Source organism: Motacilla alba, unplaced genomic scaffold, assembly GCF_015832195.1.
Source record: "Motacilla alba alba isolate MOTALB_02 unplaced genomic scaffold, Motacilla_alba_V1.0_pri HiC_scaffold_34, whole genome shotgun sequence".
NCBI classification, from domain to species: domain Eukaryota; kingdom Metazoa; phylum Chordata; class Aves; order Passeriformes; family Motacillidae; genus Motacilla; species Motacilla alba.
In genome coordinates this window covers 1,936,931-1,949,192 of record NW_024037436.1, presented here as the reverse complement: position 1 = coordinate 1,949,192, position 12,262 = coordinate 1,936,931, and the positions used below count along the sequence as shown (strand labels likewise).

Sequence of the window (12,262 nt, the reverse complement as noted above, 5' to 3'; positions counted from 1 at the left end):
AAATAAGGTGATTTTGAGGTTGTTGCCCTCGTAAAAAGGCGATTTTGACATCAAACCCCTCCAACAAAAGGCACTTTGAGGTCAAACCTTTTCATTCCTTGTCAGAGAAGGATCTTCCCGGTGGAACCCTGGCAGGGCTCAGGTGCTTCGGGGGGTGGCGCGGACGTGTCCCCTCAGGGAGATCCTCCCGGGCCATCGCTCCCCTCACGGCGTCCCCTCAGCCCGCGCCCCCCCGGGCCCGTTCCCGCCACCGCTCTCGGCCCCGCCCCTCCTGCACCACCCTCCCTCCTCCCTCTCCCATTGGTCTTTCCCTTTGTCCATCGCCTCGTGCCGGGCCACTCCATTGGCCCGCGCCCGCCCCCACACCGCTTATCCCCGCCCTCCAAGCCCGTCCCCCTCCCCTCCCCGCCCCCTGTCCATCACCCTCCCTCTGCCCGCTCCGATTCGCTCTACCCCCTGTCCGTCACCTTTCCTCCGCGTTTTCCAATTGGCCCGCGTCGGCCGCGCTCCCCATGGCCCCGCCCCCCCGGCGCGCGCGCGCCCCCCGCCGGCGGCGGCCCCGCCCCCGCCGCAGTCCCGGCGCCGCCGCTCCGGCCCCCGCTCCGGCCCCGCTCCGGCCCCGCCGCGGCCGCTCCGGCCCCGCTCCGGCCCCTCCCGGGCCCCGCCGGCCGGGCCGGGCCGGGCCGCCCCCGCGAGGCACCGCCGGCAGCGCCCCGGTAGGAGCCGTGCTCACGCCGCGCGGGGGGGGGAGCCGCGCCGAGCCGGCCGGGCCGAGCCGGGCCGGGCCGGGGCGGTGCTGGGGCGGGAGGAGCCGGTGTGAGGTGGGGGGGAGAGAGGGGGTGAGGCGGGGGGGCGGCGGGACGTGGTGACCCGGCCCCCCCCGTGTCCCCTCCCTCCCGCCCTGCCCATTGTGTGCAGACAAAATGGCGGCGGTGAGTGAGGGGAGGGTGGGGGGGGGCGGCCGGGCCCCCTCACGGATCCCCCTCAGCAGCGGCCCGAGGGACCGGGGGGGATCGAGCCGCCGCCCGGGGACCGCGGGTGTCGCACGGGGCTCCCCTGGACTCGGCTCATCTGTGGCCGGCGCCGCTTTGTTCGCGCCGCGCTTGCAAATGGCGGCAGCGCCCGGCGGCCCCCGCGCCCCCTCCTCACCCCCCGCGCCCCCTCCTCACCCCCGGGCCCCGCGCCCCCTCCTCCCTTCCGCCCCGCCGCCCTGCGCTGCTGTGGGGACGGGGATGGGGGGTCTGAGGGGGGCCGGTCCTTTCCTGACCCCCTCGGCCGCCCCTGGGTGGGATGTTCGGGGGGGCATCATGGAGGAGGGGGCATCATCCCCTTGGAGGGGCTTGAAGCCCCTCTTCCCTCCCCATCCCACCTCATCCCAGGCTGGGAATTGCAGTGGGATCATCCCCTTTTGGGGGGGATTTTAGCCTTTCTCCCCGCTCAGGAGTAGGATTCTCCTCTCCTCAGCTTTTGGCGGCCCCTGTCCCCGCTCCCTCACGGTTCCCGTTGCTCCAGCTCCGTTATCCCCTCCGTTTCTGAAGGGTTTAGAGGCACAGAAATCCAGCAGCCCCATCCCTCCGCGGGGACTGGGGGCTTTGTGCCCCCCTCGCTGCGGGATTCCCGCTGCGATCCGCGCTCCCGGGGTTCCTGGGCTGCTCCCCGTGAGGGCCGTGCTGTTCTGGCTCTTCATCCATCCCGGGCAGGTGCCGAAACTCAGATAAAAGCGACCAATTCTTTCTTAAAACGCGGCCTTGAACCCAGGCTGGCTTCGCCTGTGACACGCTTTCCCACGTTCGGGGCAGAAATTCCAGCCTTTTACGTCCTTTGGTTGTTTTTCCCTCCGTCGTCCCGAAAACGCCTTCGGGAGAGTCACTCCTTCCCTCGGGAGCGCGGGAAGTTTGGTGAATTCCTGCTGGGGGTGGCAGTGCTGGAGGGGGTGAGGCCGAAACCAGGTGATATTCCAGAGTTTGTCCCGTTTCCGAGGGCAGGGATTGTTTTTGTCAGGATTGGGCTCCTGGTCGAACTGAATCTGTGGTTCTTCTCCTCAAGAGACACGGGTCTGGTGGTGCTGCAGCATCAGCTCCCAGATTTCTCCCTCCAGAAATCCCAGAAGAGGGATGATGGGGACAGAGCTCTCTGGCTGTTGTGATTCTGACTGTAGGAGCAACTGGGTGGGATTTCAACCCTTTCCTTATCCAGCCTGAAGGGAATGGAGGGAATTTTAAGGAAAAGAACGGGGCCTGCAGGGCCCAGCCCAGAGCAGAAGGCACTGGGAGATGGCATGTGGCTCCTTGGGAATGATTCTCCCTGCTCAGCCGGCACCGGTCGGGGCTTAATTACAATTAAATCCAGATTTATGGTGCTATTAAGTCATCCTGTGAATGAACTGGCAGGATTGGAGTCAGAGGGGTTTCCTTGGGTGGAATTGTGTGGCCGTACAGCGGCTGGAGGGAATGAGTTTTCCTGGTTTTTATCCTAAAAATGTGAGTCCCAGCTCTGGGTGAGCTTGGAACAAATTGGAACAAAAAGGAATTGGAACAAAAGGCTCCGCTGCCCCATCTGGGGGCGGTTCCCACAAAAAGGCAGGAATTCGGTGTCCCTTGGGCTGAATCGGTTGAATCCCAGAGCTTTGGAGCGCTGGGTTCCCACCTGGATTTCCCAGGGCAGCTGCTCCGGTGTGGAGAGGGGAGTGCTGTCTGCTCTGGAGACAGGAGCTTTGGAAAAGTCCCGTTTCATGGGAAAGCCTCTTGGGAATAAACGGGAATAAGGGTTAGATGCTCCGTGGTCCACCGTTGTCACTCTGCAGGTCTCGGGGACATCAATCCTGGGGAGCAGAAAGCTGGGCTTTGGCTAACGAGCTGGGATCTGTCTAATTGCTGTTGCTGCTTCCAGCTCCAGCGTGTGCCCCAGGCTCCGGCTGCTCCAGCTGCCCCGGCTCACCCGCTCTCTGTCGCTTTCAGATCCCGGAACGCCGCGGTGCCGCGCCGCTCTGCTGGCCAGCAAAATCCAAATAAACACCTCCGAAACGTTCGGGCAGGCAGCAGAAAACAAAAATGGTAAGGGACGGGCGGATTCCCGGGCGCGGGGTGAATGTCCGTGTCCCGGCGCTCCCGAAACGTTCCCAAATCTTCCCGCCCTCGCAGCGCCCGATGCGGATCTTTGTGAACGACGACCGGCACGTGATGGCCAAGCACTCGGCCGTGTACCCCACGCAGGAGGAGCTGGAGGCCGTGCAGAACATGGTGTCCCACACGGAGCGGGCGCTCAAAGCCGTCTCCGACTGGATTGACGAGCAGGAGAAGGTCAGCGGGGAGCAGCCGGAGACGGAGTCCATGGAGACGGCGGCCGAGGAGGAGAACAAGGAAGGAGGGTGAGCAGCAAAGCGCTGGTGGGACCGTCCTGCTTTAGATCCCTAAAATTTGCTTTGCTCCCCAAAAACCTGCTCGTGCTGGTGGAAAAGCTGTCTTCCCTGGCTGGGGACCTGAGGGGAATTAACCAAGGCAGGGCTGGGGCGAGGGCGCTGGGTTGATCCTCACGGATCCATCCCTCTGGTTGGGTGGGACGTCACCAGGCTGTGAATTCCACCATGGTGACCCTCTCCCCTGCTTTTCCAGGGATCAGAAAGCCACGGAGCAGCTGACGAGGACCCTGCGGGGGGTGATGCGCGTGGGGCTCGTGGCCAAAGGCCTCCTGCTGAAGGGGGACCTGGACCTGGAGCTGGTGCTGCTGTGCAAAGACAAACCCACGGCCAAGCTCCTGGAGAAAGTCGCCGATAATCTGGGAGTGCAGCTGGCGGTGAGCGGAGCCCCGGGGGAGATTCCCTTTGGGATGGTTCTGGTCCCCCCGTTCTGGCTTGGAAAAGCCATTTCCAGGGGTGCTCGGGGATTGCTAAAGGCGCTCGTCCTCGTTAATTGTGGGATGGTTTGGTGGGAAGGGACCTTGGAGCTCATCCTCTTCATGGGCAGGGACACCTTCCACAGGCCCCAAACCTGGCCTTGGGCGCGTCCAGGGATCCAGGGGCAGTCACAGCTTCCCTGGGAATTCCATCCCAGCCCCTTCCTGCCCTCACAGGCAGGAATTCCTTCCCAAAATCCATCTGAATCCCCCTTTTCCCAGGGCGAAGCCATTCTCTCTCATCCTGTCCCTCCATCCCTTGTGCCGAGTCCCTCTCCAGCTCTCCTGGAGCCCCTTCAGGCACTGGGACGGGCTCCAAGGTCTCCCCAGAGCCTCCCCTGCTCCAGGAGAACATTCCCAGAGCAGAGGGGCTCCGGGGTTACGGAATCACGGAACGGTTTGGGCTGGAGGGGGCTTTGGAACCCGTCTTACTCCAACCCATCTCCACCCCGACCTTGCAGGCGATCACCGAGGACAAGTACGAGATCATCCAGTCTGTGGGAGACGCCGCCATCATCATCAAGAACACCAAGGAGCCCCCGCTGACCCTGACCATCCACCTGACGTCGCCCGTGGTCAGGGAGGAGCTGGAGAAGCAGCTGGCCGGAGGTACGGCCGGCCGGCGCCCGGCATCCCGCGGCTAACGAGCGGGAAGGTGCTCTTCAGCTTCGGCCGGAGCCGTGGCAGCTCTCCTGGCCAAATCCTAGTCAAATTCCTTCATTGTGCCACCCTCGCCGAGATCCCGGTTGTGGTTTACCCGGACCGAGCCTGCGAAGCTGAGGAGCACCTTTGCCGCGGGATTTCGCTCTATTTTGGTTTTTTTTTTTTAAGTATTATTATTTTATCCTTTCTTTTGGTTCCACTTGGGCCTTTAGTTCACTAATTCATCATCTCGTTGTATTACTCGTGGTTTGTTCCCCGGCCATGTCAGTGCAGTGACATGAAAATAGAAACCAGATTTGTTTAAGAAACCCAAAAAAAAACCCCTCTCGAAGGCTTCTTGTCCGAGGAGTTGCATGTCCATGAACCGGGATGTTCCGGGATGTTCCCCGGTGTGTGTTGCAGCAGAACACCGGGTGCTCGGGGCTCCTCCCGTGGCTCTTGCAGCACCTCAGGTTCAGAATTCCGGAAAGCGATGCAGAGTTTTGGATAAAGTTAGCTTCTCCAAATTCCCTTTGGAATCAGAACTCCAGCGGCTGCTGGTTGTCCGCTCCAATTCAATTCCGATGGGCTCCGTAGGGCCGGCGGTTCCCCCGCTCCGCACTAGCCTTATCTAAAACCCTGATCTCGAGCAATTTTGGGCGACTTCGGGCCCTTCCTCAGTTTTGCTGCAGCACAAACCGGGACCTCTTTGTGCTCTTGATTGTTGATCTCTGGTGTTGATCTCTGACCTCGTCTCCGAGCCTTCTAGTTTGTCGATTTTAGGGACGCTGGACCTTTGACCAACAGGACGTTCTCTGTCGCGGGCCGGGGCCGGGGCAGCCATCCTTCCGGGCGGAGGGTTCCCTGGATCCTCTCCGAGCCTCGCCCTTCCCTCCTCCCCACCCCCTGCGCTCCCGCTGCGGAGCCGGGGCTTCACCCCCTCAAATTTCCCCATCGCCGGCCTCGCCGCCGCCTCTCCATCCATCCAGGATTTATTTCTGTGCCCTCCACCGAGCCTCACGCCCGGTCTCCTCCTGCTCCTCTTCCTCCTCCTCCTCCTCCTCCCGGCGCACGTTCCAGTGCATCCCTCCCCGGGAGCTGAGCTTCCCCGGTGTCCAGGCGAGGCCGCGCGGCGGCAGCGCCGCAGCCCCTTCCCTCCCGCTCCCAGCATCCCGGCAGGATTTTTTGGGAGCCTCAGCTGCCCGTTAGGATGCTGCCTCATCCCCCTCGGCCCGACAGAAGCCCCTTGGTCAAACCGTGCCTTGTCTTCTTATTCCATCCACGACTAGAAACGCTCTCAGTCACCGACTCCCCGGACGTTCTGGACAGGCAGAAATGCCTTGCTGCCTTGGCGTCTCTGCGCCACGCCAAGTGGTTCCAGGTTTGCATTTTGTTCTTATATTTATCTTTAAGTAGAAGCGTTGGTAAACTCTTTTAAGGGGCTGAGTGTTTTTTTTTTGGAGTTGGAGTTTCAAGTGGCCGCCGGCCGCTCGGAGGTGCCGGACTGTGGGCGCTGGAGTGACTTAGGAGCCTTTGTACGGAGCAGCCGCGGAGCTGCCGCTTGGTGTGAGGAGTAACGTCCCCTTGGCCAAGACCTCGGTTAAGACCTTGGCCAACCCCTTGGCCAACACCTTAGCTAAGACCTTGGCCGACCCCTTGGCCGACCCCTTGGCTAAGCCCTTAGCTAAGACCTTGGCCAACTCCTTGGCCAACTCCTTGGCCGAGGCCTTGGCCAACCCCTTGGCTAGGAGCTCGGCCGAGACTTTGGCCGAGCCTCGGCCGGCGCAGCTCCGGGCCCGGGCTCCGGCTTTCCCCTCGGCAAAGCAGCACCTGGAGGGAGCGTCGGCGGCGCGGGCGGGCGCTCGGTGAACCCCTGTCCGGTTTGGTTCCGCTTCCAGGCCAGGGCCAACGGGCTGAAGTCGTGCGTCATCGTGATCCGGGTGCTGCGGGACCTGTGCACGCGCGTTCCCACCTGGGCCCCGCTCAGAGGATGGGTAATTCCCTTTTCCCTTCCGGGGGGGTTGGCGGCTCTGCTCTCTCCCGAGGTTCCAGGCACGTCCCCTTTGCCAGGGTGGGGATTTCTGTGGATGAACGGCTTCTCTGCACTTAGACACAAATCCGATGTGTGTGGTGCCAGTGGGTTTATCAATTGTCAGCTAATTACGAGCTCACGCTGTTTGAAATTGGTAATGAAGTATCAGCTCGCCTTGACACTGAATTGCTTTGTCAATTATCAGCTCAGGTTGTTGCTGAATTGCTTTATCAGTTATCAACTCACCTTACTGTCAAGTTGTTTTATCGATTATTAAATCACATTATTATCAAAACGTTTTCTCAGCTACCAAACCACGGTATTGTCAGTGTTATCAGCTGTCAGGTCTTGTTACTATCAAATTGTCCTATCAGTCATCAAACCACATCATTATCATTATCAAATTGTTTCATGTATTATCATGTTATTATCAAATATTAAGTATCAAATTGTGTTATTTTAAAATATTTTAATTAATTTTCAAGTCTTGTTATCAAATAGTTTTATTAATTATCAAATCACTTCATTGGTTACCAAACCATGCTGTCCTCAAATACCATCATCAGTTTCCTTTATCAATTAACAAACGGTTTTATCAGTTATCAAACAACTTTATCTTATCAAATCACATCATCAGCTTGTTTTATTAATTACCAAATCACGTTGTTATCGAACTGTTTTATCCATTCACGATTTCCACAGCCTGGCTCCTCTCCTCCTTTGGGCACCAGAAGCTGCTCCCAGATGGGTCCCTTCCCTGGAGTCCTTCCTTGGATCCCTTTCCAGGGATCCCATTTCCCGGCGTGCTTCCTGGGGTCCCTCTCCCAGGATCCCTTTTGGAGTCCCCTTCCAGGGGGTCCCTTTGCTGGACCTCTTCTTTTGGGCCCTTCTCCCAGATCCCTTTCCAGACGTCCATTTCCTGGGATCCCTGTCCCAGACCCCCTTTCCAGAGTCTATTTCCTGGGATCCCCTTCCAGGGGTCCATTTCCTGGGATCCCCTTCCAGAGGTCCATTTCCTGGGATCCCTTTTCCAGAGTCCCATTTCCTGAGATCCCTTTCCGGGGTCCATCTCTGGGATCCCTTTCCAGGGTTCTTCCCTTGGATCCCTTTCCCTGGGGTCCATTTCCTGGGATCCCGTTTCCAGGGGTCCATTTCCTGGGATCCCATTTCCAGGGGTCCCTCTCTGGGATCCCTTTTCCAGCTCCCTCTCTGGGGTCCCTTTTCCAGCTCCCTCGCTGGGATCCCTTTCCATGTCCCTCTCTGGGGTCCCTTTCCATGTCCCTCTCTGGGGTCCCTTTCCCAGTCCCTCTCCGGGCTCCGTGTCCCCTCTCCCTGCCCTCACGTCCCTGCTTGCCTTGCAGCCGCTGGAGCTGCTGTGTGAGAAGTCCATCGGGACGGCGAACCGGCCGATGGGCGCGGGCGAGGCGCTGCGCCGGGTGCTGGAGTGCCTGGCCTCGGGCATCGTCATGCCAGGTGAGCTCCGGCCAGGCGAGCGGAGCCGGGAGGAGCGCGGGGGGTGCCGGCGGTCGGGAGCCCCTCCGTCCCCGCGGGCGCGCGGAGATTCCCGGCCCTGCCGTGCTCTGGAGCCACCTCAGCCCCGTAGAGAGAGGCGCCAGCGGAGTTTGGCTCCCGGGAGCGCCGTTCCCGCGGCCCATCCCGCAGAAATCCCGGCGAGCCGCGCCTTCGGAGCTGCCCCAGGGAATTTAGGGTAGAGACCCGGGATAATTCTCTGCATATCTTCCTTGTTTCCTGCCTTCAGATGGTTCTGGTATTTATGACCCTTGTGAAAAAGAAGCCACTGATGCTATTGGGCATCTAGACAGACAACAAAGGGAAGATATCACACAGAGTGCTCAGGTATAGTGTGACCTCCATCCGGCCCTTCCCAATCCCCGGCTCGCTCCGCTCCCGGCTCCCTCGGCCACCATAGATTAGACCCGTGGTCGCTCGGCGCCGTGGCCACGCGGCGCTGTGGTCGCTCGGTGCCACGGTCACTCCACCAGGCCACCCGCGTGGGCCCCGTAGTTTGGCCACCCAGAGCAAAGAATCAGGTGTTGAGTAGAGAATTGTCCCGACGCCCCTTTTTGGGCGAAAGTCCCCCAAAGACTCGATCCGAGACCCCGCTGAGGATGGATCGGTGCAGGGGGGCTGCGTGGGGCTGTGAGCAGGGGGGTCTCCGGCAGCTCCCGCTGACCCCCGCTCCCATCCCCAGCACGCGCTGCGGCTCGCCGCCTTCGGCCAGCTCCACAAGGTCCTGGGCATGGATCCCCTGCCCTCCAAAATGCCCAAGAAACCAAAGAACGAGAACCCAGTCGATTATACCGGTACGTACCGGGAGGGGACGGCCCCGCGCGCCATCCCGGGCGTTCGGGTGGAAAACGGGGCATTTAGGGAGTGCTCGTGCTCGTTCCTGCAGTTCAGATCCCACCCAGCACCACGTACGCCGTGACTCCCATGAAGCGGCCGATGGAGGAGGACGGGGAGGAGAAATCCCCCAGCAAAAAGAAAAAGAAGATTCAGAAAAAAGGTATTGAGTTAACGAGAGGTAGGTACGGCCCGGGGGGAAATGGGGTGGAAACTGGGGGTGCAGATGGTGCTCAGTGCAGGACTGGGGGCTTGGGGGGCTGGAAATAGGGGGTACGGGGTGTGGGGGTGGGTAAAATAACTTAAAAGTGGGAGGTTTGTGCTGGGCAGAACTGAAAGCAAGGAGGAAAAGGTCAGGACTTGTCTGGGAGGTGGAAAAGACTGATGGAACTCAGTCTGAAATAGGAAGAGAGCAGTCAGAACTGGTCTGGAATTGGAAAAGAACAATGGGGACTGGTCTGGAATTGGGGAAGGTCAATGGGAGGTGGTCTGGGATGGGAAAAGACCAGTGGGAACCGGTCTAAAAAGAGAAAAGACAGTTGGAACTGGTCTGAGATCAGAAAATACTGGTCAGGACTGGTCTAAAATGGGAAAAGACCGGTCAGAACTGATTTGCAGTTGGCAAATACTGGTGGGAACTGGTCTGGAATGGGAACAGCCCCATGGGAACTGGTCAGGAATCAGCAAACACCCATCAGGACTGGCCTGAAATGAAAAATACCAATTAGAGCTGGCCCCTAACTGAAAAATACCGGTCTGGAATCAGTCTTGCTTCTTCGAAGGAGCCACCAAACACCCACAAACTCTCGGTGTTGGTTTTTCCCCCCGTGCAGAGGAAAAGCTGGAGCCTCCACAGGCCATGAACGCGCTGATGAAGCTGAACCAGCTCAAACCAGGGCTCCAGTACAAACTGGTGTCCCAGACCGGCCCCGTGCACGCTCCCATCTTCACCATGTCCGTGGAGATCGACGGCAGCACCTTCGAGGCCTCGGGGCCGTCCAAGAAAACAGCAAAGCTTCACGTGGCTGTGAAGGTGAGAGTGGGAATGGGAGTGGGAGTGGGAATGGGAATGGGAAAACCAACAGAACCTCCAGGATGGGGTGGGAGCAGCACTAGGAGCTCCCAGCCTCGAGGGTGCCCAGGAGTGCCCGCAGGATTTGGGAATGCTGAGTGCCAGAGACAGTCAATAAACGGCCTGGAGCAGCTTCCTGGGGTGTTTTCCCAAGAGGGTGGTGCTGGAGCACGGCTCCTGACCTCCCCGCTGCCCTCCAGGTGCTGCAGGACATGGGTTTGCCCACCGGAGTGGAAGGCAAGGACTCCGGCAAGGGCGACGAGTCGGCGGAGGAGACGGAGACGAAGCCGGTGGTTGTGGCTCCTCCGCCCGTGGTGGAAACGGTGTCGACGCCCACGGCGGCCTCACCCCCCTCGGATCAGACCCCTGAGGTGCGTGGGGGGACGCGGTGTGGGACACGTGGCGCCGTGGCGGCTGTGCTGCTGTTGGTTTTGGGTCGCTCCTGGAGGCGGAAGCGGCTCCTTGAGTGTCCTTCCCGAAAAAGTTGGGGAGCGACTCCGTGAGCGGTGGGGACATTTTGGGGCTCACCCAGCCTTCCTCCACCTGCAGAACGTGAAGCAGCAGGGACCAATCCTGACAAAGCACGGGAAGAACCCGGTGATGGAGCTGAACGAGAAGCGGCGCGGGCTCAAGTACGAGCTGATCTCGGAGACGGGCGGGAGCCACGACAAGCGCTTTGTCATGGAGGTGAGGGGACACGGGGCCTCCTGCCCTTCCCAGCAGCCCCAATCCAGAGCTCCTCAGGTGGGAAAAGAGCTTGGAAAGCCACCTCATCCTCATCCCAAGAGTTTAAATCAGCAAACCAAGAGGTTTGGCTTGGGAGAAACCTTTTAAAGCTCATTAATGGGCGGGGACAGCCTGTGACACTTCCAGCTCTGGGATTCCCTGTAGGTCTCCCATCTTTTCCTGCCCTTTCCCACTTCAATGTGTGGTTCCATCCCTTTCCCAGGTGGAGGTGGACGGGCAGAAGTTCCAAGGTGCCGGCTCAAACAAGAAAGTGGCCAAAGCCTACGCGGCGCTGGCCGCGCTGGAGAAGCTGTTCCCGGATGCTCCCGTTGCCATCGAGCAGAACAAGAAGAAAAGAGCCCCTGTTCCAGCCAGGGGCGGCCCCAAATTCCCAGTCAAAGTGAGTGAAATCCCCAATCCCACAGCTCTGGAATGGGAAAAGAGTGGTGGGAACTGGTCTGGAATGGGAATAGGCCTGGGGTCTCACTCTGGGGTGTAACTCACCAGCCGTTGACTCTTTGGTCCTTTCCTGGGAGCAGAGCAAACGGCTTGGAAGCACAAAACCCTTCAGGTTTTGCAGCAAAAGCCCTCTGGATTGGGACGGGCCTGAATTTGGGGTCCACCTCGGTGGCTCTTGTTCTGGGGAAGCGGTGTCCTGGGGCTCTGTTTTGGGGGGTTTTTGGGAAATCCCTCACCCCAGCTCCAAGTGACACCTCTGTCCCCTCTCCCTGTCCCCACAGCAGCACAACCCGGGGTTCGGCATGGGGGGGGGCCCCATGCACAACGAGGCCCCCCCACCCCCCAACATGCGGGGCCGCGGCCGGGGCGGAAACATCCGGGGCCGGGGGAGAGGCCGGGGCGGCTTCGGCGGCAACCACGGCGGCTACATGAACACAGGTGAGGGCCAGCAGCGCACCGGGGGGGCTCCGACCCCCCAGCACCCCTGGGCATCGGCCTTCCCCCCTGGGATCACATCCATGGCTCTGGAGGTTCCAGAACTCTCCATAGGGGAATGACCCCTCCTCCTCTGGCACTGTGGCTCTGGCTCCTGGACGTTCCAGAGCCCCCCAAATCCCTGTGGGGGAACAAATCCCCCTCTGGTGTTGTGTCCATGGCTCCTGGACGTTCCAGAGCCCCCCAGATCCCTGTGGGGGAACAAATCCCCCTCTGGCATTGTGTCCATGGCTCCTGGACGTTCCAGAGCCCCCCAGATCCCTGTGGGGGAACAAATCCCCCTCTGGTGTCGTGTCCATGTCAGTTGGATTTCCTAGAGCCCTCCATGGGGTGAATGGCCCCCCAAATTCAGGACATTTCACCCTTGGAATCTCTGTTTATTCCAACGTTTCCTTCCTCTCCAGGGGCTGGGTACGGGAGCTATGGCTACGGAGGGAATTCCGCCACCGCTGGCTACAGTAAGTGCCTTTTTCCACCCAAAATCCCAACGGGTGTCGTCGGGCCAGGGACTAAAATTTCCCAGGAGAATGGCTCAAGGGAGGGGAAGCTTTTTTTTTTAAGGGTTCTTGGTTTTTAAGGAA

General features: G+C 60.0%; 1 protein-coding gene across 1 annotated transcript; it reads left to right on the top strand.

The window, feature by feature from the left end:
* The first annotated feature begins 655 nt into the window (after window positions 1-655).
* Window positions 656-12,258, top strand: ILF3 (interleukin enhancer binding factor 3). Its single transcript, XM_038126317.1, has 17 exons — window positions 656-716; window positions 2,958-3,053; window positions 3,141-3,367; window positions 3,612-3,792; window positions 4,353-4,500; window positions 5,823-5,914; window positions 6,432-6,527; window positions 7,927-8,038; window positions 8,325-8,422; window positions 8,778-8,889; window positions 8,982-9,092; window positions 9,763-9,962; window positions 10,202-10,372; window positions 10,551-10,688; window positions 10,951-11,127; window positions 11,468-11,624; window positions 12,086-12,258. The coding sequence occupies exons 2-17, from the start codon at window positions 3,051-3,053 to the stop codon at window positions 12,256-12,258; spliced, it is 2,196 nt and encodes a 731-aa protein (XP_037982245.1). The 5' UTR covers window positions 656-716; window positions 2,958-3,050.
* Window positions 12,259-12,262: the final 4 nt, after the last annotated feature.